The 22,697-nt window shown below is 41.6% G+C and overlaps 4 protein-coding genes across 7 annotated transcripts; 1 reads left to right on the top strand and 3 right to left on the bottom strand.

Moving 5' to 3' along the window:
* The first annotated feature begins 255 nt into the window (after positions 1–255).
* nle1 (notchless homolog 1 (Drosophila)) lies at positions 256–6,237 on the top strand. Of its 2 annotated transcripts, none has more exons than XM_026182087.1 (13): positions 256–426; positions 971–1,125; positions 1,278–1,498; positions 1,674–1,753; positions 1,843–1,919; positions 2,006–2,103; positions 2,910–3,102; positions 3,851–3,986; positions 4,326–4,372; positions 4,457–4,659; positions 4,798–4,957; positions 5,041–5,111; positions 5,223–6,237. In XM_026182087.1, the coding sequence occupies exons 1-13, from the start codon at positions 273–275 to the stop codon at positions 5,233–5,235; spliced, it is 1,608 nt and encodes a 535-aa protein (XP_026037872.1). In that variant the 5' UTR covers positions 256–272; the 3' UTR covers positions 5,236–6,237. The 2 variants fall into 2 exon arrangements, with proteins under 2 accessions (XP_026037872.1, XP_026037873.1); XM_026182088.1 differs by lacking the exon at positions 256–426 and adding an exon at positions 444–631.
* A 1,067-nt stretch (positions 6,238–7,304) lies between these two features.
* Positions 7,305–12,143, bottom strand: slc25a1a (solute carrier family 25 member 1a). Of its 2 annotated transcripts, XM_026182092.1 has the most exons (10): positions 11,563–12,143; positions 11,063–11,170; positions 10,887–10,986; positions 10,051–10,189; positions 9,886–9,970; positions 9,683–9,787; positions 9,442–9,557; positions 9,288–9,361; positions 9,065–9,188; positions 7,305–7,727 (listed from the first exon to the last, which is right to left on the bottom strand). In XM_026182092.1, the coding sequence occupies exons 1-9, from the start codon at positions 11,792–11,794 to the stop codon at positions 9,074–9,076; spliced, it is 1,074 nt and encodes a 357-aa protein (XP_026037877.1). In that variant the 5' UTR covers positions 11,795–12,143; the 3' UTR covers positions 7,305–7,727; positions 9,065–9,073. The 2 variants fall into 2 exon arrangements, with proteins under 2 accessions (XP_026037877.1, XP_026037876.1); XM_026182091.1 differs by having other exon boundaries at positions 7,305–9,188.
* A 107-nt stretch (positions 12,144–12,250) lies between these two features.
* Positions 12,251–17,932, bottom strand: LOC113030550 (F-box only protein 39). Of its 2 annotated transcripts, none has more exons than XM_026182089.1 (7): positions 17,914–17,932; positions 15,391–15,927; positions 15,098–15,269; positions 14,152–14,460; positions 13,714–13,938; positions 12,948–13,127; positions 12,251–12,856 (listed from the first exon to the last, which is right to left on the bottom strand). In XM_026182089.1, the coding sequence occupies exons 2-7, from the start codon at positions 15,834–15,836 to the stop codon at positions 12,731–12,733; spliced, it is 1,458 nt and encodes a 485-aa protein (XP_026037874.1). In that variant the 5' UTR covers positions 15,837–15,927; positions 17,914–17,932; the 3' UTR covers positions 12,251–12,730. The 2 variants fall into 2 exon arrangements, with proteins under 2 accessions (XP_026037874.1, XP_026037875.1); XM_026182090.1 differs by lacking the exon at positions 17,914–17,932 and adding an exon at positions 16,509–16,624.
* A 531-nt stretch (positions 17,933–18,463) lies between these two features.
* On the bottom strand, positions 18,464–20,212 carry LOC113031239 (uncharacterized). Its single transcript, XM_026183252.1, has 6 exons — positions 20,155–20,212; positions 19,848–19,986; positions 19,558–19,717; positions 19,339–19,412; positions 18,867–19,097; positions 18,464–18,775 (listed from the first exon to the last, which is right to left on the bottom strand). The coding sequence occupies exons 1-6, from the start codon at positions 20,193–20,195 to the stop codon at positions 18,731–18,733; spliced, it is 690 nt and encodes a 229-aa protein (XP_026039037.1). The 5' UTR covers positions 20,196–20,212; the 3' UTR covers positions 18,464–18,730.
* Between the last annotated feature and the right edge of the window lie 2,485 nt (positions 20,213–22,697).

Here is a 22,697-nt window from a genome sequence, read left to right as displayed (position 1 = left end):
ACACTACGTGTATAGTTGTAATTATGCATAAGGTGTGAGGGTGCAAGCATATTTTTTCATGTATTTATTTATTTATTTAAACTGAATAAATATGGATATTTTTCTATCCATTTTTTATATATCTAAATAAATATGGAATAAAAAGTTTGAGAACATTTGAGTAAATGCCCCCCTGTGAAAATTTGTTTCCTGTCCAGTTCATAAAATAGGACATTTAAGAAAGCTCGATCTTACAGAGACGTTATGAAAGTAAAGATGACTGGACTCCGTCTATGGAGAAGGAAGTAGCACGGCTACTTCCCATAATTCATTGCGTGAACCCGTTAACTGACGTGATCTTCGACGACTTCTTTACATATCTTTCATTTAAAGGCTCTGTGGTGGTACACACGTGGGAATCTTTATCTCGCCGCTACCGCTCTAAAGGTAAGGCTTTAGCACAGTTATTTTACAGTGTAATGTCGTATAAACCCGGACGCAGTTGTCCAAACAAGTTACAGTTATCGTACTGGCCTGGGCTCGGCTATGAAAGGATATAGATTGTTAAACTGTTGGCTAACGGCAAGCTAGCTCGGTTAGCTTGACAGACTGTAGTCAGCTAGCAAAACAGTAAACCAAAGCAAATATTCAGGTAGGACAATTCAGTTGAAGTTTTCGTAATAACTTTTTTAAATGGCTCTGCAACATGCTCCCTGTTGCTTCGTTTGTTTAAATTAGCTTGAATGAACTGATGTTAGACATTGTCTCGTTGACTTTAGCTAGCTGAAAAACTGAGGAGTGCTTTGTAATTAAACTACGTTTAGGGCGATGCACAGCGATATCAGTGTATGTTAGTAATGCAGCACCACTAAGACTTCCACATTTTGAAACATTGTTTGCGCGTTGTCTATCTGCATTTGGTATTTCTTCTGAAATGTTATTGTATTTTTGTAGAAATGTTAAACATTTTTAAAATATGGTCTCTTAACAGGTGGACCTGAAGCAGACATGTCGAGTGAGGACGTGGAGCGGCTTTTGATACAGTTTCAGGACGAGAATGGGGAGATTCTGGGTTCACCTTTCGATGTGCCTTTAGACATTACCCAAGACAAACTACAGCTCGTCTGCAATGCATTGCTTCAGAAGGTAATTATACAGCATAAGTATACAGTGTTTTGTGTAAATGTATAGCCCAGATTGAAATAATCAAATATGATGGTCATGATATCAATTTTGAATTGAATATCTAGTAAACATGCTTTTTCTTTTCTTTTTTTTCCTGCTGTCATCCACTCTAGGAGGAGCCAGTCCCGCTGGCATTCTTTGTGCAAGGGGAGATGGAGGTGGTGTCCAGCCTGGGGACATGCGTTAAGGCTCTTGGGGTTGAAACTGAACAAGTTCTGCCTGTGGTGTACCAGCCTCAAGCTCTGTTCAGGGTTCGGGCTGTGACACGCTGCACCAGCACACTGCAGGGACACACTGAGGCCGTCATCTCAGTCGCTTTCAGCCCCACTGGCAAGTGGGTACCTTTGACACAAAGTGAACAGATGTCAGCTTTTCTCTGCCAGTTTGTCATAATCTCTTGTACCTTTTGGGTTGGAGTTGTGTAACAGTATATGAAAATGGAATTATGTTGTGACATCACACCTCTAATTAGATTTAAACATTGATCCATTTGTCTGTTTTTATTTCAGATATCTGGCCAGTGGTTCAGGTGACACCACGGTGCGCTTCTGGGACTTGACAACTGAGACGCCCCACCACACATCCAGGGGTATAAAATAACATCTACAAGGCAGCATGATCTGATAATCATTGAACTTCAAGTGACTGATTGCTTTAATACACCATTGTTCATTTTAGGACACACACACTGGGTATTGAGCATCGCCTGGTCACCTGATGGAAAGAAGCTGGCTTCAGGATGCAAGAACAGTCAGGTGTGCTTCAAAAACAAACACATGTGATCCATAATTAGGTTTCAAAGATGCATTCATTAAACCTTTCTATTTTTCTCTTTCTCTAGATATGTCTGTGGGATCCAGTGACTGGTGCGCAGATAGGGAGGACTTTGACAGGACACACCAAATGGATCACTTGGCTCTGCTGGGAACCTCTTCATCTGTGAGCACTCGATCTATTTTTCACTTCCCTGAATTTCTCTGTTATTTGACTGCAGACCTCTCATTCAGACCCATTTTATATACGAAACTTTAAAAAATGTACAGTACTTTTACTCCTTTCTAAAAATTGAGTTTTTTAGGGAAAAAATAGTCTTTTGCGCTTCACATGGATCTGCATGCAGATAAATCCTGTGATTTGTGAACTACAGCTGGACTACAAATAAAAGCAAAACGACTTGAGCTACCAAAAATCTCTTCCCTTGCCTGATAATCTGTATGAATGTGTTTATAGAGATGGCAGTTAGTTGCATAGCAATTACAGAAACACTCCACTGAAATATTGCACTGTAAAATGAAACTGTAACACATGAATTCTGTTTCATAAGAAGCCAAACTTAATTTAAAAGCATTTTGTAATTTACAGTTATACAAATGATATTGTAGATCAGACTTGGACTCTTAAGTTATTCAGGAAGAGGCACATCCTTTGAGTCAGGCAGCCAATATATGTTCAGATATATCTAAACTACTTATTCAACAGCAGGATGGAGAGAGTGTCTGTTTTTTAGGCTGTTGGAAAAACAATACTGTGTTGGAAATGTGCTGTAATTGTCAGAGTAGTTTTGGCAAACAAATAAACACAAGGTTTCAGAAATGCCTTAAAGTTACAGACACAAGAAGTTAGTTTCCCTTAAATGTGAAGTCACTACATTGCAACTGTGCAGGTATTGATTATAATTTGATTATCATGTTGGACTAACTTAAACTTTGTGGTCTTATAGTTGTCTTTATTCTTATCCCTTTCAGTAATCCAGAGTGTCGGTACTTGGCCAGCAGCTCTAAGGACGGCTCAATACGTATCTGGGACACAGTGTTGGGACGATGTGAGAAGATCCTGACTGGGCACACTCAATCAGTGACATGCGTGAAATGGGGAGGAGATGGACTTCTGTACACTTCGTCCCAGGACAGGACTGTCAAAGTGTGGAGAGCAAAAGATGTAAGTCTGTGTGTGAAATATATGGTTTTAAAGGGTTATAAGAGTGATATGGTATGGGTTGTTTTTTTTTTTCATTAATATGTTAAACAATATTGGTGTGTATTCTTGTGCATGAAACATGAGTAATCCAGTTCACTGTTTTTATTTAGTTATTGTTTTTCTTTTGTTTGTTTTTTGTTCCTTGTGCATAAAAAATGTAGGCTAATAATGCTAATATAGACAAATGTTATGGCATCAGAAAGGCATTTTCACCCAGAGAGCTGCTGCTGCCAGCTGTGTGGGGAAAATCCCAGCAGATCTGCAGTTTCTGAAATACTTATATCAGCTCATTTGGCGCCAACGACCACCTTCAAACTCACCTTTCTTCCCCTTTATGATGTTTGTTTTTAACTTCAGCAGGTCGTTCTGGCCATGACTTCACATCTAAATGCCTAAACCCATTGAGCTTCTGCTGTGAAGTTGATGAGATATTTGTGGTAACATGCAGTTGAGCATGTGTACCTAACAAAATGGCTGGTTATTAAATTTCAAGTATATACATACTGTTAACATAAAAAAATTGTTGCTCTTAGAGAGCCCTTGTGCAGGTTAGTTGAAAGGTTTTATGATTAGACTTATTAACAGCATGTTCATGTGTGGCTGAGACACTAAAATCTTAATGGCCACAGAGAGGATGAGGATAAGAGCAAAGAGAAATCCGTGAAGTGTTTGGATGAAACGTGTGTTTAGTTTAATCTCTTTGATGCAGGGTGTCCAATGCAGGACTCTGCAGGGCCACGCCCACTGGGTCAACACCCTGGCTCTCAGCACTGACCATGTCCTGCGTACAGGAGCTTTTGAACCCGCAAATGCCACTGTCAACCCTCAGGATCTCACTGGATCATGTAAGACCCAAAACACTTGCATGTTCTTTAACATTCTGATTTTTAGTAACTGATCATTGCCATGTATGGTGAGTTTTTGTTTGTTTTTGTTTTGGGGGTTTTTTAGCATTTACTTTTTAATAGGTTTGACTCCAGAAAACAAAGTGTCACATATGCACCACATGGTCTGACATTTTACCATTTAGACAGGTTTTTTTAGTAGCAAAAAATGTGTGATATTAGAGTGTTTTGGCAGCACAGATACAGCTAGCATGGCTGCTGTGTGTTCGGTCACCTTTCTGGTCTCACAAAGTTAAAGGGGGTTGTTTTCATATAACAAGTTTTTCTTCTTCTCTCCAGTGGAAGAGCTGAAGGAGAAAGCCTTAGAGAGATATAATAAAGTCAGGGTAGGTACCCTTTGTTGAGATTTGTAAAAAGTCACATGTCCTTCCTCCCTGTTTTAGCGCCCTGACCTTTATCTTCTGCTGCAGGGCTCAGCTCCAGAGCGCTTGGTTTCCGGCTCAGATGATTTCACTTTGTTCTTGTGGAATCCTGCACAAGACAAAAAGCCTTTGGCCAGGATGACGGGCCACAGCGCTCTGGTCAATGAAGTGCTCTTCTCCCCAGACACCAGGCTTCTTGCTTCTGCCTCCTTCGATAAGTCTGTTAAAATCTGGGACGGACGCACTGGAAAGTAAGAGAATCACCATCACAAGGAATAATAAATTAATTTGCAAGTAATACAACTTTTGTCCAGGCGATGGTGCTGTACAGCCAAAGATGTACATCTTAGAGATTATGACTCTACCTGGTTGTGTCCTTTTGCCCACAGGTACTTAATGTCCCTGCGTGGCCATGTGGCATCAGTGTATCAAATAGCATGGTCAGCAGACAGCAGGCTGCTGGTCAGCGGCAGCAGCGACAGCACGCTTAAAGTGTGGGATATTAAGAGTGGGAAGCTCAACATGGACCTGCCAGGTCATGCTGATGAGGTGGGGGAAGGAAATTTGATATAAATACTTCCTTCTAAATGCTGATTACTGTTCCTGAATTACCTTAAGTCTTATCCGTGCAGGTTTACGCTGTGGACTGGAGTCCTGATGGGCAGAGAGTGGCCAGTGGCGGAAAAGACAAGTGTCTCAGAATGTGAGTATGATTCCAGTCAACCTGTCCATCCATCCATCTGTTTATCAGAGTTTCAGCATTTCCGCACACCTAAAACATCTACCTTGCGTTTTTTTTTCTTTCTTTCTTTAGATGGAGACGATAACCACAGTTCTCTTCTATTTCTGGACTTTGACAAAGGATTGTCACATCATTTCCTTCCAAACAGCTGACAGCTGGAACAAGGGCAGCTAGACTTTATCTAATTACCCATTTGACTTCATAAGTATCTGTCACTAGTGGGAGTGTCAGAGAATGCAAATGCAGTCACAATACAAATGCCCATGTGGGAATATTAACAGTGCAAGAGCTTAAAAGCAATCGGATGAACCAGAATGTAAAATCATCTGCCTCTTAAATTTATTGCAAGTAGATTGTAAGGTGTAGTATACCTTCTCCTATTATCGTCTCATCTTGGTATACAATTCAATTTTAGATCAGGCGCTCTGACATGGCTTCAGAAACGTACTCTGTTGCCATGCACATGTGGTTAAAAGCCAAACAAGGTTGTGCATCTATTGAAACCGATCCTGACACATGTTTATGGTTTCCTATTTTGGAGCAAGGAACTGCATATTTTCAGGACCATGTTTGCTACTTTGTCACCTTAGGCCTCACTAGATAAACTGTGAGTATCGGGTGGGGGCAGTGAAGCCTTCCTCTGTGATGTAAATGCAGATGGTGCTCGCCGTGCTCCTTCAGCCTTTAATCTCCTGTCAGCAAAGCTGCAATCTGCTGATTTTTCTGCCTCTGTGGTGAAGCCAAGTGTCACCAACTCTGTTTGAGTCACAGCCTGCACTGGAAATGCCAGGTTGACCATTTTTGTTACAGGAATGTAAGTATAAATCAGCATGTTTATATTAGTTTCCTGATCACACTCAAGAATCAGCTTAAAGTGTTCATCCACTTTAAGTGATCGTTTATTATAAAAGCACTGGTGGAAACCAGCATGTGAAATATATTCATTATTTACCTAAATGGGAAGTGTATTGAGCTCTGTTAGGTATGAACTCCACCGCCAATCATCAGATTTGTTTATAAAAGCAAGATTTCCAGAAATATGTAATGGCAGTTCTTACTGTATAAATAAATATTTTTAACTAATCAGTGAAAGCAGCAGTTTTGTGCCTTCAACAGAACCTTGTCAGGTTTTAAAGCCACTTCAAACTGTCCTGTGATGTAATTAGGCTGTTGGTTGTTTGCTGGAACTTGAACTTATTCAAACTACTGTGCAGTGACTCACTGTTTACATTATGACTGTTGATAAAAATATAAACAGTTGGATATTGTTGGGATTCAGCAGTGAAGGATGTTAACCTGGTTAACAAGCATTTTGCTGCTTGGATTCTTTCACCTGAACTTTAACACGTGCCAGCTCCACATCTGAAAACCATTTTTGTGTGGCACATTGAAGTATTGGACGACAATGATGACCGGACAGAAGCAGTGATTCTTTTTGGCATTTAAGAAATGTTTATTCTCAAGTGAGGCCAAATTTAAGGAAGGTGTTTTTTGTTGGTCCTGAAATCTGTGAATAAATGTTTGAGGATGAGTTCAAAAGGAAACTAAAGCCAACTGAATCAGCAGCAGGTTTTCCAGAATTTTCTTGGCAATCACTGAGCAGAGGTTTATACTGAGCTGGTGGATAACATCCTGAAAGCTTATCAGCTAATGAGTGCCAGTTTACTGAAGGGGCACTTTTTACATTCTCCACTTTTTCCACCAAATCTCTGTGATCAGCACGGGGAAAGATTTCATCAAGATATAACAGTGATGGAAGCTGATATCAGGGAAATTTTTAATCCTGAGCATGATTGGTAACTGCTGTTGGTTCTTGCAAAGTGAGATTGATGTGCAGTACAAACGGAAAAGCAAGTGCCTCAAACATGTTTTAGCACTCTGACCTCATATTATTTTGAGCTAAATCAGCAGAAATCTGCTTAAACACGACTCTGGTATCATCTTGTGGTTTGTTTTCAAAACAAATGGATCAAAGCATCTTTAGTGGGAAATTGAAACCCAGATATTGTGCTATTTTGAACTGTCGAAACATAAATTGGACAAGCTTTCTGTAATTATTTAAAATAAGTAGACGAAGATCTGGTCTGAAGTTCCCAGTAGCAAACGTTTCTTTTTTTTTTTTTTTGGTAGACCAGAGTAATCAAACTCACTCACTCATAATAATCACAAGTTTATTAGTAATATCTGGTTATATGCATCATACATGAGCATTGATGGTTTTCAACAGAAACACCAAACCTTTAATGTGCCCAGCAGGGATCAACAGTGACTGCCAAATCTCAAATGCTGTTTCCCCTACGTATGAAAAGCAGTAAACCTTAAACACAAAGTCCAAACAGTTTAAAAAAAAAAAAAAAAAGTGCATTAATAAGTGAAAACGGTGGTAGAGACCTAAACAAACAATATTTTGCTGCTCATGGTTTAAAGATTTTCTGCTATTGAGGACGTTATGCTAGAGATCCTGCTGAAGCAGTTTGGCAAAGAGGACAAAGGCTTCTGTGGTGCCACCAGGTCAATCAAATCTGAGCCTCCCCCATTGATTGAGCTTCTGACATGGTACTGTGGAAGTTTCAGGCGCTGTAGATGTGATATGGAGGGAAAAAAAATATGTTTACTACATGTTGCAGATTAAAAATTATAAATTGTGCCAATATTTTGAAAACTTGTAGTACTGAAGTAAATTAGAGGAGCTAATTAGCAATTTTAGCAATCTTTAGCTTTTGAGATGCTTGACCTTCAGTTAAAGAATCTTAAAATTGCTTAATGTCCAATTAGTCCTTTTGATGAGTGAATCCATAAGCAGAACAGCTGAAGATTGAAGATTATTAAAGTAATATGGCTTATTTTCAGCTTGGCACAACCTTTCTTCCCCCCATGCTTCACGCCTGCATTTGCTTAAATGGTTCAGACTGAGGGTCAGAATAAAGCAATACGGATCAAATATTCCCAAATGAAGCCTTCATGTGCTGCTGTAGAGAATTCAAAGCTTTAAGAATCTTACCAGATTAGCAACCAAAAGCTCACCAAATCCCCGTGTAAAGACTGCGCTACATGCAGATTTGCTTCCTACATCACTAGATTAATCATCACTTCTGACAGGTTGAGACCCTGAAATGATCCGCTGGAGAGGCACAGGCTCCAGACCAGTTTGTGTAGCCTTGAGCAGCCTGCGAGCCACTGTCAGTGTGTTAGACTGATGCCACAGTAACATACATGCAGCAATACTTTGTACACAGCAGCGGCTGTAAAATGTTCATCTCAGAGTTCATCATAGAGACACAGAAAAGATATCCTGTGAATGTTACAGTGCGATGATGCCACAAGCACAGCAGGGTAAGCAACGGCAACGCTATGATGTGTTGAAACACTGCACAGATGTGTTAAAGCATCGCCCTCTCTGTCGTTCTCTGCTCAGTATAGTAAGTACTCAGTGAGTCAAAAGACACATTAATGGTTTCGTTACAAAGTGTTCACTCTACAACATGTAAGGTCACAACAGCCATCAAAAGCTAAAACAGTGGTCATGTGTTTTCTTCCCTTTTGTTCCCCTTCTAAATTTGGACCTTTGAGTCAAAACGTTTCCATTTGTTATATCATGTTTGTGATGATGAGATTTACAAAACCGAGCTTACAAGTTAGGTCAGGTGCACCGAACACGTCCTCCCCTCGTCTCGCCCTTCAAAATCAAATCATCTCCTGTTAGTCTGACATTGAACTATTTGGTGCAACTAACGTCTCTGCTTTTCCTTTTCAGTCACTTTGTTTAGAGTCTTTTAATTTATTTAGAATGTGTAACAGTGTGGAGACTGGCCGAGACGACATGTCATCTGCTCGTGGCCATCAAATTGATCAAGAACGAGATTAGAGGTGTTCAGTTGTGCATAGCATGAGGCACTGGTCTGTGCTCCCCCCACCTCTCCCGACTACTGGGTCTTCCACACGTTGTTAAGCAGTTTGACCACCTCCTCATAGATGACGAAGACTATGGCCACATCCAAGCACACGCGGCCAAGCCTGGGAACTGTCCCTTTATAAAACCTGCAGGAGGACGACAACAAGGCGAGATGAGGTTAGATGTAAGATTTTAAAAAAACAAACACGAAGACAAGCTAGAAAAGGAGGATATCAGTTACTGACGCTTGCGGTCCTTCTTGTTTCAAGATCTGGAAGGCACAGTCCATTGTGTTTTTGTAGCGGTGAGCCTCCAAACCCTACAAACCAGTAAAACAATGGTTTCCAAAAAGATAACCAGACGACAGCAAGAAATTCATTAGAACTTATGCTTCCCTACCTGCATCCTGGTCTTAACGACATCCAGAGGTGTATTTCCAAAAACGCTAGCCGCTCCCGCTGTTGCTCCAAACATGGCTGTGACGATTGGGTGCATTTCTTTCCTGGAATCATCCCCTTAGAGGTCAAATCCAAACATGCATTAATGTCCAACCCATGGGGAGGGAAGCCCATCAGTCAACTGTGACTGCTCTAACAGGCAGTACGCTTGCATGATATTGGAGCAAAGCACACTTTCTCACCTTTGTACCAATTGCGAAGTGCGTTCATGACATAAAATCGGATGGCCTGATTCGTTCCTTGTTTAAGCACGGTTGCCGTTAGGCCTTGATACGTCCCCCTCACGCCTGAACGGGTTAAAACAGTTTGACTCATTGTGAAACGCAAGCACACGTGCACATCTGTAGTTACAACCACTCGGCTGCTTTAGATTTCCCTCTCTTACCTTGCTCTCTGATAATTTCGCTGACTCCGTGAAAGAAGCCTCTGTAGCGAGGCCGGAGGGAGCACTGGTCGTGGATCAGCTTCACCTGCAAGATTTCATAAGACCAGTTTACTCACTGATGACACGACAGACCCGTGTAGTCACACACACGCTCCTCCAACGAACCTTGAGCGTCTCCATGGGGCAGACCACTATTATTGCCTCTGTTATTCCGGCGCCCAAACCACACAAGAGGCTCCGTGTGTTGTCTAGCCGCCCTGTCGCATCTCGCATTGGATTGCTGAGCATTTCAAACATGCCAAACCTGTAAGAAAGATTGGTTGCTTGACCGGGTCACCACCAGAGCAATACTGGCAAAAGTTATCAAAACAAATAAAGCGGCTGGTTTGAAATGCAATTTATCTATTTAGTTCAATTCCATTCCATTTATACAGTGCCAAATCACAACAACAGCTGCCTCAAGGCATTTATTATTGTAAGGTAAAGACCCTACAGTTACAGAGAAAAGCCCAACTATCAGGTGATCCCTGTGAGCAACCACTTTGGTGACAGTGGGAAGGAAAAACTTTCTTTTAACAGGAATAAACATCTGGCAGAACCAGGATTAGAGAGAGGCAGTCATCTGCTGCTACTGGTTGGGGGTGAGGGGGGAGACAGGACAAAAACGTTATCTAGAGTGAGTGTACACTGCTGCTTTTTCTTTATGGTCTCTTTTCATGTTTAAAAGCCCAGTTTGAAAAACATAGATGCTGGTTAGCTAAGTACTAAGAAATGCTGTGTCACTGATTTAACATCAGTCGGCTGCTTCATCAGTTTCAAGTTTGCAACCCAGCTCATCTGTGATTCTGCAAAACAAAAGGATGCAAGAGGCCCAAGTGCTTCCCTATCACAGCCACGCTTCTTTTATTCCTTTTGAATTGTTTCGAGTGTGTGTGTGTGTGGGGGGGGGTTCTCACATAATCTTTATATTAAACTACTCTATATGATGCATGCATCTTCACCTGACTGCAGACTTGGGTATTGAGCCATACAGCAGGGAGCTGAGACCTCTATACAACCCCCTGAGCCCATGGTCTTGCACAGTCAGCTTCACGCAGTCACCTGTAAGTACACAGCATGCCCACGAGTGAGTAGACCAGCACAAGACCAACTTCACATGTATGTCCCAGTGACCTACCAATCCCTCTGTATCGCGGCGGGTTTACTCTTGCATCTAGCTGCAGCTGGGTCTTGACATACTCTGTAGGGAAGGTGATACAGATCTCGATTCCTCCTGCGATGCCACCTGAATGAGGAGACAAGGGGAGAGGGAGAATCGCTCACTGTGCACAACTCTTCTTGAATGTTCTTAGGGCAGCAAAGGGGGGAAAGAGACCTTGCCAGCATTTTCTACTTCCGCATGAAAGAAAAAAACAAAAAGATGAGATGGTTCTGCAGCACAATCCCTTCAGCATCCCTTACATCATTTTTAGATTACCTCAGAGGTGCATTAAAGACTAACACTAACGTGCAGCTACATCATGCAGTAGCATCACTGCAGCTTTGACCCAGTTCTGCATGGTCAGCCTTAATGGGCGACAGATTGAGATTAGTCTGCGCTGGTTGTGTGTGGCAAGCACTAAGCGGCTATGAGAGCAGGGGTGGGGATCTGCCGGCTGAATAGGTCGTAAAATCAACCTGCGAGGATGGCCTTTCCGGGATGTGTTATTTTCCTCCCTCCGATCGCGGCAGCCGCAAGGCTCCTCCTCGCCGCGTACGACCGCTGGTGTGCCGGCACAGCGCCCAGGCCCGCCGCCGAACGCTGGGATGGAGGCTGCCGATCCGGAGCCGAGCTCTGGCATCCTCTCCTCACACCGCAGCTCTCGCAAGGCCCCTCACACACCGAAAATGGCTTAAGCAGCGAGGACATTTTTCTTTCTCGATTTTACGACGGTCCCACTCAAACAATATCAGACAACAACAACAGCAGCAGCATGGGAAAGGCGTAGCAATGTGGCGGCAGGCAGAGCATCAATATTCAAACAGCGGTCAGGTGATTGGACATACCATCGGCTGATCCGCCGCGCTGCCTAATGTCATTATTTGGTCACGTGATCTACAGGGGGCGGAGGCTTTTGGCGACCAATCAGGTGAAGGATGATGTTTGCCTGATGTGCGGAGATAAATTTATATCATCCGACTATAAGCCTTTACTGAATAAATTATTGAATATAATATAAGAATCTGAAAGAGGGGTGAATTAACATTACTGTACAGATAAATACAGATATGGTGCTTGATGTTTCAAGTAACCAAATTAAAATACCCCAGCATTTAGATAAATGTTACATTAGCCCACATCCTTTTTTATGTACGAGCTCTATACGTAATAATAATGAGGTGAGGTGTAGTGGCACAGATAATGATAATAACAGAAAAAAATTAAACGAATATGACTGAAAGCCCACAATACACTTGACTTCATGTGCAGTTAGGCGTGAGCTGTGTAAGCAAGAGTTTGGTATGTTGCTGTTGCCTCCTGTTCCCTTAAATAGAGCTCTCCCACACACACATATGCATGCATGCACACACGTGCACACTCTGCTTCCCTCATCACCCTTCGCTGAGAAACTAGGTCAGTGTTTCCATGCACACCCCCCACTGCCACTCACACCACCCCAGAGAAAAACAGGCAAGAGACAGAGAGAGCGAGTGAGAGACAGCTAGTGGGCGGGCAATCCACATAAAAATGGCCAGTTATTACTCTTTTGGTTTGATTATTTGCAAAAAAGATGCTTTTTATGCTTCACTCATTTATTTGTTTTTTTGTTTGTCCTTTGCTGGTCGACAAATCCCCGTGAAAGTGTTATTCAAACGGGTAAATTATGGCAGAAAAACACAGATCAGGAGGAAGATGAAGGTAGGAAGACAGCATTTCCTCCAGTGCTTCTTCCTCCTCTCCAGCAGCTTCATTAAAGCTGCAGATTCTTACCTGCAAGATAAAATGTTTAAAAGCATTATTGTGAGGGTGTGTGTATCTTTATTGTGTGTGCAGTCAGGTTGACATTGCTGTTTCGTCTTACGTGGATCTCTTTGAGGGAGCTTTGAGTTAAACTCATGTCTAGCAGCCTTGCAACAGTTCGGATTTCCAAGAATGCGCAGATGCTCAGCTCCACCAGACGCTCACACACTTTAACCAGCTCCAACAGCTCCTCATCCAAAGATTCACCGAAGTTGTTTGCACCGAAGTCCAGGTTTAGATGCTGCAGGATAATGATTTTGATTCAGTAACTAGGTTCATGTTAAGCCAGTTCTCCATCAGGCAACTGCTGTTCTTTAATTCAACGCTTAGTTCTTTAAACATAGTGTGTTACTAAAGACTGTCTCAGCCAATCTCTTGTAAAGTTTGTGGGACGAGGCCACATGCCCTTCAGTTCCCTCTTCTTGAAGCATCATTTACACAGTACTCATGTGTTGTATCACATTAAATGATTTCGCAAAGAAAGGCACCAGCCAGCCAGTGGATTTGAACCTTCTTGGGGATTGTTTAAAAATCTAGTAACAATCCCATCAATAATCCACAATAAATGCCATAAACAATGACCAATAGGCAATGTTATTCCTGGTTGCAGATGTAATGACATTGCTTGTGACTAACCAAGCTTGTGGACATAAGTTGAGAGAACGTCTGTTAATTTCAACTTCAGAGCCTCTGCAGATCAAATTCAAATGAGCTGATGTAATATATATAGCATACAGTAATGTGCTGATTGTAATGAGCAGGCATTCATTTTAACATATCATATCTACACTCTGAACTCTGTAATGCTGCCTGCTCAGCACCCTGACCTGAATGGTGTGTCTGTACTGAGGCAGTATGTCGCTGAGGAGAGGCTTGGGACTCCAGTCTTCGTTGGGCGAGTAGGAAGCAGACATGCAGTATTCACTCAGGGGAATCTCGGGCAGCAGCATCCTGGCGAGGCGATCATTGTTAACAACTTGGTTCACTGAAATCTTGACTTTGAGGTCTGGGCAGCTTGATGCCAAAGTTGCCCATGAGCTTCCACAAATCAGCTTGACAGACAAAAAGAAGCGGAGATGGAAATTAGACCTGTGGGGGTATTTTAAACCCTGTCTTCCTACCCAGGATCTATACATCTGCCATTACATTGTGTCCAACCACAGAAGCAGTGAATCCAGTTTTTGTTGGGGATCACAGCTACATCATTCACACATCCCCACACAATAATAAAATAAGGCCACTTGAAAGGTTCGTTTCATGCTTACCTGTTGATGTGGTTCTTTAAGACAGCAGTGCAGTAAAAATGTTTGCAGGGTATTGCCATCTCTGCTGGACTTTCGCCTCCCTCCTCCGTGTCTTTGCTGGAGTGCCATTAGAAGCTCATCTGACAAACAGGAGTAACTCAGCCTCAGATCGGTGAGACGCTGCAACTGGCTCAGGTTGTCGGGCACGCTGGAGTTGAGGTAGACGTTCACCGAACCAGAAAAGAATGCTTCCAAATCCAAAGAGGAAATATAGCACCGGGGGTAGAAGCGCGTCTCATAATGTAATAAGGCAGAAAGCAGCTCCAAACCCTTGAAGTTAAAGGTTCAGAAACCATATAAAGATTAAGAAGACCACAATCAGTATAATAATCAATCTAGCCTAGAAAGCAAACATTGCCCAGTGAGAGGTCTTAGACTTTAAACTATCAGAAATCCATTTATGAAGTAATAAGGAGTGTTACAGCTCCACTGGGCTTGATATTTAGGAGTTTGTGATTGATGTGAACCCAAAAGTCAACATTTCTAGCTTGTGGTTGTCTGGCAGGAGAGGCTTTAAACACAAACTTACTGCAGCTTTATATGGAGACCTGCAAACTGGTAACTAAAATTGTGGCATTTATTATAAAACATTAAGGGAAGAATCAAGCATCACAAAGAAGATATTTGATTTAAATTAGAATATTAAACTACTTAGCTTCAATTCAGTTCAGTAATGTAGTCTTATGTCGCTGAATTTGAACATCTTTTAGTAACTTTTCACCAAAATTTAAGTTACTATTCCATATGAAGACTGATTAATTGACACACACAATACTTCGGCTCCAGTTCTCAGCTGATGAGATCTGTTCTGTGTTTTAAATAACTCTAGCACTGTAGTGAAGAGCTGGAAGTTGGGTGGTGATATATAGCTGCTGAAACATTATCTTAGGATGTGTGCTGTAGTCACCTGATGGATGCAGTTTCGCATCCCGCTCAGACAAATGGAGTTGAGTTTTGAGCTGCCTCTCTGGAGGAATGAAATCAGGCAGCCCACCACTGAGGCTCTGAGGCTTGAAGTCCAAGCGCGTCTGTCCAACTCCAGGTTCATGACGGCTAGCGAGCGCAGTGGGGCCCTCACCCTGTGGAGGTCGCAATGATAATAAGGTTGCAGTGTGAGTTTTTACTTATATTGCACAGGGTAACAGAGTGGGGCCCTAATTTGTGTAAAACCACGAGTTGGTTCAGACAGGCCTCTTTTACCTGATGAGCTCAGAAAACAGTTGAGTGATCGCTCCCTTCAGTCTCAGGGCTGCCTGGGTTTTCCTTGGAGGACACACAGTCACCTCCAACCTCTCCAAGTAGGCGCCCAGGTGGCTCACATAGGCAATGGTAGAGGAGTAATCTGGCTTCCTGAATTTGGAAATCCGACCACTGAAGTGAAAACGGCGGTGGCGCCAGAGAGAAGGTGAGCGCATGACGTTGTGCCACTGACGACAAACAAGAGCTGCTGTTTTGCGATCCCAGTCTGGCAGAAAACTGAATACACGCTCCAAGCACAGACGAGGAAGTGACAGCCACGTGATTTTCCTGTCTAAGATGCAGTCACAGCTGTCATCAGTGAAATATTCTCCTGTCTCTGGATCACTGTATTCCTGATCAATGCCATAATTCTCTTCTTCCCCAATGCTCTCCTCTAGGTTTTCCATGTTTTAATATTTGGATCACAAGGTTTCTGCAGCTTGTACTCTCACAGTGGACTTCAGTGAAAGTAGATGTGTGGGACACAGGCTAATCCCACTGTAGTTTAAAGAAAACATTGAAAAATGTTACATCAATATGTAAGGAATGACAGGGAGACTACCTACAGCCACAAGGAGTCCAACAGCCAATGAGATTCTAGAGGAATTTGGCACAGAATATTGTGACATCACAAGGAACCAGCTCAGTTTTCTGTTCAAGACATTCCATTCACTCCCTTTAAAACAGGCTGCTTTTATGAAGGGTTTATAAATTGTAACTAATCACGTTATAATGAATAGTAATTGACTCATTTTCATTTTAACATCAGTATATGGCCTCTTTTCACTCCCCACATGTATATACCACTTCTATGGAACGCCAGGACTGCCATAATGAATGAATTAAATACACCATTAAATAATTAATTAAATGTGGCAATAATTAATTAATTACATGTGTTATAACTATTTATTTAATTAATTAATTCCAATTTTAATTAATTATTGCCACATTTAATTAATTATTTAATGGTGTATTTAATTAATTCATTATGGCAGTCCTGGCGTTCCATACACTGCAGCATGCCATTAAACTTTATATCATCTCTTTCTAAGTCTGTGTTTTCTCTCCTCACCCACCAACCAGTCAGATGGCTGCCCCTCCTTGAGTCTGTTTGAGTCTGTTTGCTTGGGTTTTCTTCGGGTACTCCCTTATCTGCCTGAATTTCACACCGGACCATGTCACAGGCTGACTGACACAGATAGCTTCTCTTTAGTGTCTTGGTTTGTAAAGTAAACTAAGATAAAATTGCATAAAAGATGGACTTTGCACCAAAAAACAAGCCAATAGGTCACATTGTGACAGCAGTTCACAAAGACAAGGGAGTAAAGCTAAGATGGAAGTTGAAGAGCTGAGCCAGTGCAGTTTTTTCTTATGATTTAACATTTACATGACAGCAGATAAACTGAATGTGGAAAAACGGAAACTATGTTATTTTTTCACAATAGGGGGGATTTTGAGCTGTTTTTGAAACTTTTTTATGGGTTGTTATTGATCAGTTTTACTTTTTAGGCTCCCTTGACATCAGATTGGACTGCATGAGGTCAAAAACCTCAAATGAGTGTGATAAATCAAAGAAAAAAAGGAATTAGGGGAAATAAACAAAAGGGGATTTGTAGTAAAGATGAAATTTAAAAAATAGAGAAGTGGAAAGACAGAACATACTGAGATATACCCTACTTATAAACACTTATTAACTCATTAAGTCACGTATAAACCTGTCCAGTGCTAATGGTGAATTTATTGTCAGTGTATCCAACAGACAAGACATGTATATGATAATGCCCCTGATGAATATCCAATAAGAATGTTCTGCCTAAAGATCTTAAGTTAAAAAAATTTCTTAAAATAAAATAAGAATGTGAGTGCATATTTGCGCCATTTAGTCCATTTCTAACATTATTTATTGAAAAAATACAATTAAAAGATCTAAAAAATCTTAATTGACCCTGTGCACGAGAAAATGCTAACTTCCTGGTTTGAGACCGGACGTGGGGTTGTACATTTCCGGTAGCTTTACTTTGCGGTCAATCGCTACTGCGAAGATATACTCCAAAATCATGTCCAAAACTCGAAAACGGAAAGATCGCGTTAAGTTACAAAGAGCAGAAGGTGGGAACACTCACCACTGTTGTGTCATAAAAAATCTAATGATCAATTTTGAAGTTTAAAGAGTTTAGATCAATCAGTTGTTTACATCGCTCAATACAAGCAGAACCGCATTACTGCAGCAGAAGACACATCGTCCACATTCAGAAGCACATCTCTGTATAGTGACTGGTCTTATGACTTAAACAGGCAAATGTTCAGCATTCAAACTACAGGTGAAGAATAGTCAAACCAGATCTTTCCCGTTATGTCGATATCAGCTAGTCAAGTACACACCTACACAGCATGTTAACAAACCGTGAAAAAAGCCACACAAAAAATGAATGGTAAGAGTTTCTATACATTAGTATTTACGAAGGGTATGCTGTGACTTACCTTCAAAATTACAGTGGTCCCTCGCTAATAACGTGGTTCACCGTTCACCTCGCTGTTTCACAGATTTTTTTAGTGCAAGTTTGCACGTTTTTTTACGTCACATTGTGTCCTGCCACTGCAGAAGATCTCCTCCGTGACGATTGCTAGCAGTGTGAATCTGAAGTGCAGTACTGTATGTCCACGATGTCCACCAAACGTTTTGCACCGTCAAAAAATACAATTGGCTACTTGATTTCACCTATCGCTGGTTATTTTTACAACATAACACCCGCGATAAACGAGGGACAGCTGAGAAATATAACATTTGAATCCCTTTTCTCTTTTGTTCTGAGGCACAGGGAAAAAATATCGACAAGTCGATGAACATCATTTACAGATATATTGGGTAAATGCCCAAGACATCTATAGAAATGTAAATCGCCGCTTGATTCATTCATTTGCTTAACTTGTTTTGGACCGTAAACAGGGCGTGAACAGGACACCGGAAACAAACCTCCCCACAGGAGTTTCCGCACCGGAAGTAGCATATGCTAACGTGCACATGGTCATTTTTAACATAGGGATGTAGACCAGGAAAAGGAAGAGGATGACTTCACCTTGCTCAGTTAAAGTCACAGAAGTTCAACATTGAGTAAAAATAATAATATAATAATAAGTGAGGAATAGTGATGACAAAGCTTAAGTGTAATAAATAGATAGATATTTAATAGCACAAGCAGATACTGCACAACACTAACACGCTAAAGGCTTCCTGAGAATATTCTAATTTAGACAGCAGACACTATTTTTAATAACAAAAAAGAAACGTTTTCTTCATCTATTTGTTTGACTTCCTCAGATCTTCAAACAGCAGACACTTTGCCTGTGCAGACAGAAAGAAAGCAGAGTGACATAAACTGCGGTATCTTTAGTGATGATCTATTTATGTCTACGTGGGCTTAGCTTAGCCAAACCTCATGCCAGCGTAGTGTGTCAGGGGGCAAGTCCAGATGGCAGTGTGGACAGGTGTGTGTCTGATAGTGCACTTCCTGGTTTCTCTGTCCCCTGCAGGGCCCCTCGCTTCCCCACAGTGGGTGACACGGCGAGTGGGACGACCAAGCTACACCAAAGTGTGGCCGAGGGTCTGTTTGGTAGCTCACTTTTTGACCACTAGAGGGCAGCGGTGACGAATCAGAGTCGTCCTGCTGTTCAAGAAAAGCAGAGGTCTGCATTACAGTAGAGAAAAGAGCTGTGCACAGTGACTTCAGGCTTAAATTTAATTCGAGTCTTTAAAAATTACACAAAAAAATGCACAGCAATAACAAATCCTCTATTATTTTATATGTGTGTGTTACATTAGAGAAAACTAAATGAATGGGGAATGCATGAAGCATTTTCTCAACACTCCCTCTAATGGAAAATATATTTTGTCATGAATTTAAAAACCTGTTTTGTAGTTTCAGGGCGATACTCCGAGTCAAGAGACCTCAAGCAGTACCAGCAGGGTTCAGGTGGGTGATCTATAAAAACACAAATGGCAAAGAAAAGCACTTAAGCAGCATTGGCTCTAACCCATTTACATTTAAATAGTCTCACACAAGCAAGTGCTTTCAATAAATGCACCCTGCTGGCCCCATGCATCTGTCAGCTGTGAGTGTGACCTACTCTGTGTGTTAGAGGGATGAGATAACACAGAAATGGGGGACAACTCTTCTTCTGTCTGCAGGGAGGACGATGGGAGGCACCCAGTATCGTCCTGGGTGTCTGTGGCTACCAGGGTGCTGTCTGGTAACACTTCTGCACCGCTGCACTGATCGTCTGCACCCTTTATCAAGCACACAAACAAAATGACACGCTAAATGCTCATTTGCTGTTTCATATGAGTTGCACTGACTGTGATCGATAGAGGTTTTGTTTATATTATATTTCATTTATGTGGTTTTGTCTCATCTGACCTGGCTTGGCTCTCCATCTCCATCATAGTGTCCTCCATCAGTCTGGTCTTCCTCATCTGGTTCCTGGAGGCTTTGTGACTCATCGCTGTCCTTGCCACAACTCTGAGTCACTGTTTCGGCCTGAGTAAAAGTTATCCCACTGAAGTTTGAAAGAGAGACAGAAGAATTAAAAAACATGCCCTCCTAACCGCCTGACTACAAGGTTATCAGCCAATCAGTCACCAGCTGCCTTACAAGGGATCAGCCTCTATTGTTACAGTCAGGGCGACCTGATTAGTCGTAAACATTCATTCTCCCCTCGCCTTACCTTTCGATGCTCTGGCCCTTTTCCTCATTCTCTCCCTCCATCCCACCTCACGTGTGACCCTCCCAGGGTGACTGCTGGGTTTTTCTTCTTAATCCCACTTGGTCTATTTTATTTATTTATTTGTTTTAGCTTTTCCCTCTCTTCCACCGCTCTGTCTGCCTGCTCTCTCACTGCTCTCATCCCTCCCTCACTGTGTGTGAAACGGAAACTCCAGGCTTTCAATATTTGATGTGTCTGAATAGCTCACAAGCAGGTTTCTGTAAAGCATGATCAGGTGATTCTCTGAGTGTTGGAGTCGGCTTTGCCCCAACATCATCATCATATTGTAATTCCACTATTCCCCACGAGTAAACAACACAAAATAAGTTTATTTTCAAACATAAGGTCACTATCAATGAATAAATTAGCTGCTATTTGATCTTTGTCCGTCTGTATGATTTCTGCTTTGATAAATTATTCACTATGCTTCTCAGATTTGGCAGTTGACGGCTGATGAAATATCAGGTTAAATATTCACATATTCAGGTTTCAGATTGGCGTGTGGCTAATTAGACTGAGACCTGGTGAACGTGTAGAAAGATGGTGCAGGTGAGTGGGAAACATCATTGGGAGATGAACAGGTCATTCCCTACCTTACTTTCTACTGAGCAAGGTACTTGTAATCCACTTGGGTTCCTTCCATATGATAGCCTGTTATACAGTACTGTGCAAAAGTCTCAAGCAACTGCTCATTTTTTATATATTTTATTTCCAAGGAGCCAGACTTTTTAAAGTGGTCTTGACCAATAGTTCTCCAGGCTTTCTGAAAGTATTTCAGAGCTTTCCCTTGGACATTGCCTGTCTCTGAACACTGACCTATGAATCATTCAAGCATAAAAATGGAATTTAACTCAAGGGACGAACCAGACAATTTAGCATATAACCAATTTTAAATAATATCTATAGGCACTTTGTCACTGGATGCCTGTTGCAAAAATATAGACATTTGTTTGAATCTATGAAAAATGTCAAAGATATGTTTGACAGACATAAAATAGTATATCTGCACCCACAAGGTGAGAGAAGAGCTATTAGCTGAAAACATGACACATCTCAGGATGGAGTGCAGTGTATCCTAAACAATTTTGAGGAAACTGGACAAAGTCCCCATCCATCTATTCTCTTCTGCTTATCTTTGTCACTGTCGGAGGGCGGCTGGAGCCTATCCCAGTTGTCTTAGGGCGGGAGGCGGGGTACACTCTAGACAGGTCGCCAGTCTGTGGCAGGGCTAATCAAAATAGGTGGTCAGCCTAATATACTGTCTACAGATGAACAGTATCTGGAAGACATGTGCTTAAGAAATGCTAAAAAATTCAGATCCTCTGTGAGACATACCTGACAGAGGATCTGAGAGATGCATCTGACCTTTCAGTTGATCCATCTACTGTTCAATGAAGCTTTATCAGAAATGGCCACAGTGGAAGGATGGCTTTCAAGAAGACATTATTAAGGAATAAAACCAAATTCCACAAGAATTGGATCAAAAATCTGTGGTAACAGGACTTATTGAGTGATGAATCCAAAGGCGGAATTTTTGGTTTCGTCAGATGCGGATCCACCATGAAACACCATTCATTTTTCGGTGATCCCAAACACACTGCCAATGCAGTAAAAGCATACAGCCGAACTCAAGGATTGGCCTCCCCAGAGCCAAGACCTTATCATTATTTAAGCAGTGTGGGATCATCTTAATAGAGAAAAAGACAAGCAACATCCAAAGAAGATCTGTGAATATCCTCAAGAAGCCTTGGAGTACTATTCCTTAAATTAAAAGAGAGTTCAGGTTGCGTTGAAGAATAAAGGTGGTCATGCCAAATACAGGCGTTAAAGCTCATTAGAATTGTACAAACGGTGTTTTCTACAAACTGTCGTACCTATTTCCTATTTTCCTAGCAAAATATAAAGAAAACTGAAGTGTGGCTCAAGAATTTTGCACAGTACTGTACTTCTATAATATCACATTTCAGACAGAAACATTTTCCCATGCCATTTGAAAGCAGCCACTCTGGTCATTCATGAGTAATTAGAAGGATTCATTCTGGTAATAGAGTATTTTCACACAGCAGCACCATGACTGCATTGTAAAGCACTCAGTCCACCAGCAGATGGAGGAAGAGAATTTCATCTGTGGTTCATAAACCACAGGTAGACCAAAACCACATTATACTAAATCTTGGAATTTCTCCTACACATGTTTGCCTTCAATTTTATCCATTTTTATCCATATTTAATTTTGTGTCCCCCGGTCCTGGAGTATCTCTTGCATGAGCCTCTGTCTTTTTAGCTTTCAGATTCTGTGGGCTGGCGTCTTCATTTGACATGAATTCTCCTTTTAGAAATTCAAAGTAATCCGGTAAGGTATAAAAAGCAGCACACATGGGTGAAAGCCATTTCCAACCACCCTTATTAACTACACTATGTGACTTGGGTTTTAATTTCAGGCCTTTTTGTAAAGCTGTGGAATGTGTGTGTGTGTGTGTGTGTGTGTGTGTGTGTGTGTGTGT

The sequence above is a fragment of the Astatotilapia calliptera genome, chromosome 10 (genome assembly GCF_900246225.1).
Source record: "Astatotilapia calliptera chromosome 10, fAstCal1.2, whole genome shotgun sequence".
Classification (NCBI taxonomy): domain Eukaryota; kingdom Metazoa; phylum Chordata; class Actinopteri; order Cichliformes; family Cichlidae; genus Astatotilapia; species Astatotilapia calliptera.
This window is presented reverse-complemented; position numbering and strand designations above follow the sequence as displayed.

Excerpts from the sequence above, each read along its gene's own strand:
- LOC113031239 (XM_026183252.1), bottom strand. The coding sequence starts at position 20,195 with ATGGAGGGAGAGAATGAGGAAAAGGGCCAGAGCATCGAAAG. Across the intron at positions 19,098-19,338 it reads GCCCTGAAACTACAAAACAG|CAGGACGACTCTGATTCGTC; the intron begins GTTTTTAAATTC and ends TTTCTTGAACAG. Across the intron at positions 18,776-18,866 it reads ACACACTACGCTGGCATGAG|GCAAAGTGTCTGCTGTTTGA; the intron begins GTTTGGCTAAGC and ends CTGTCTGCACAG.
- LOC113030550 (XM_026182089.1), bottom strand. The coding sequence starts at position 15,836 with ATGGAAAACCTAGAGGAGAGCATTGGGGAAGAAGAGAATTATGGCATT. Across the intron at positions 15,270-15,390 it reads CTGTTTTCTGAGCTCATCAG|GGTGAGGGCCCCACTGCGCT; the intron begins GTAAAAGAGGCC and ends CGACCTCCACAG. Across the intron at positions 14,461-15,097 it reads TGCGAAACTGCATCCATCAG|GGTTTGGAGCTGCTTTCTGC; the intron begins GTGACTACAGCA and ends TTTAACTTCAAG.
- slc25a1a (XM_026182091.1), bottom strand. The coding sequence starts at position 11,794 with ATGTCCTCGCTGCTTAAGCCATTTTCGGTGTGTGAGGGGCCTTGCGAG. Across the intron at positions 10,190-10,886 it reads ATACCCAAGTCTGCAGTCAG|GTTTGGCATGTTTGAAATGC; the intron begins GTGAAGATGCAT and ends TCTTTCTTACAG. Across the intron at positions 9,189-9,287 it reads AAACAAGAAGGACCGCAAGC|GTTTTATAAAGGGACAGTTC; the intron begins GTCAGTAACTGA and ends GTCCTCCTGCAG.
- nle1 (XM_026182087.1), top strand. The coding sequence starts at position 273 with ATGGAGAAGGAAGTAGCACGGCTACTTCCCATAATTCATTGCGTGAAC. Across the intron at positions 1,126-1,277 it reads GCAATGCATTGCTTCAGAAG|GAGGAGCCAGTCCCGCTGGC; the intron begins GTAATTATACAG and ends CATCCACTCTAG. Across the intron at positions 4,373-4,456 it reads AGAGATATAATAAAGTCAGG|GGCTCAGCTCCAGAGCGCTT; the intron begins GTAGGTACCCTT and ends CTTCTGCTGCAG.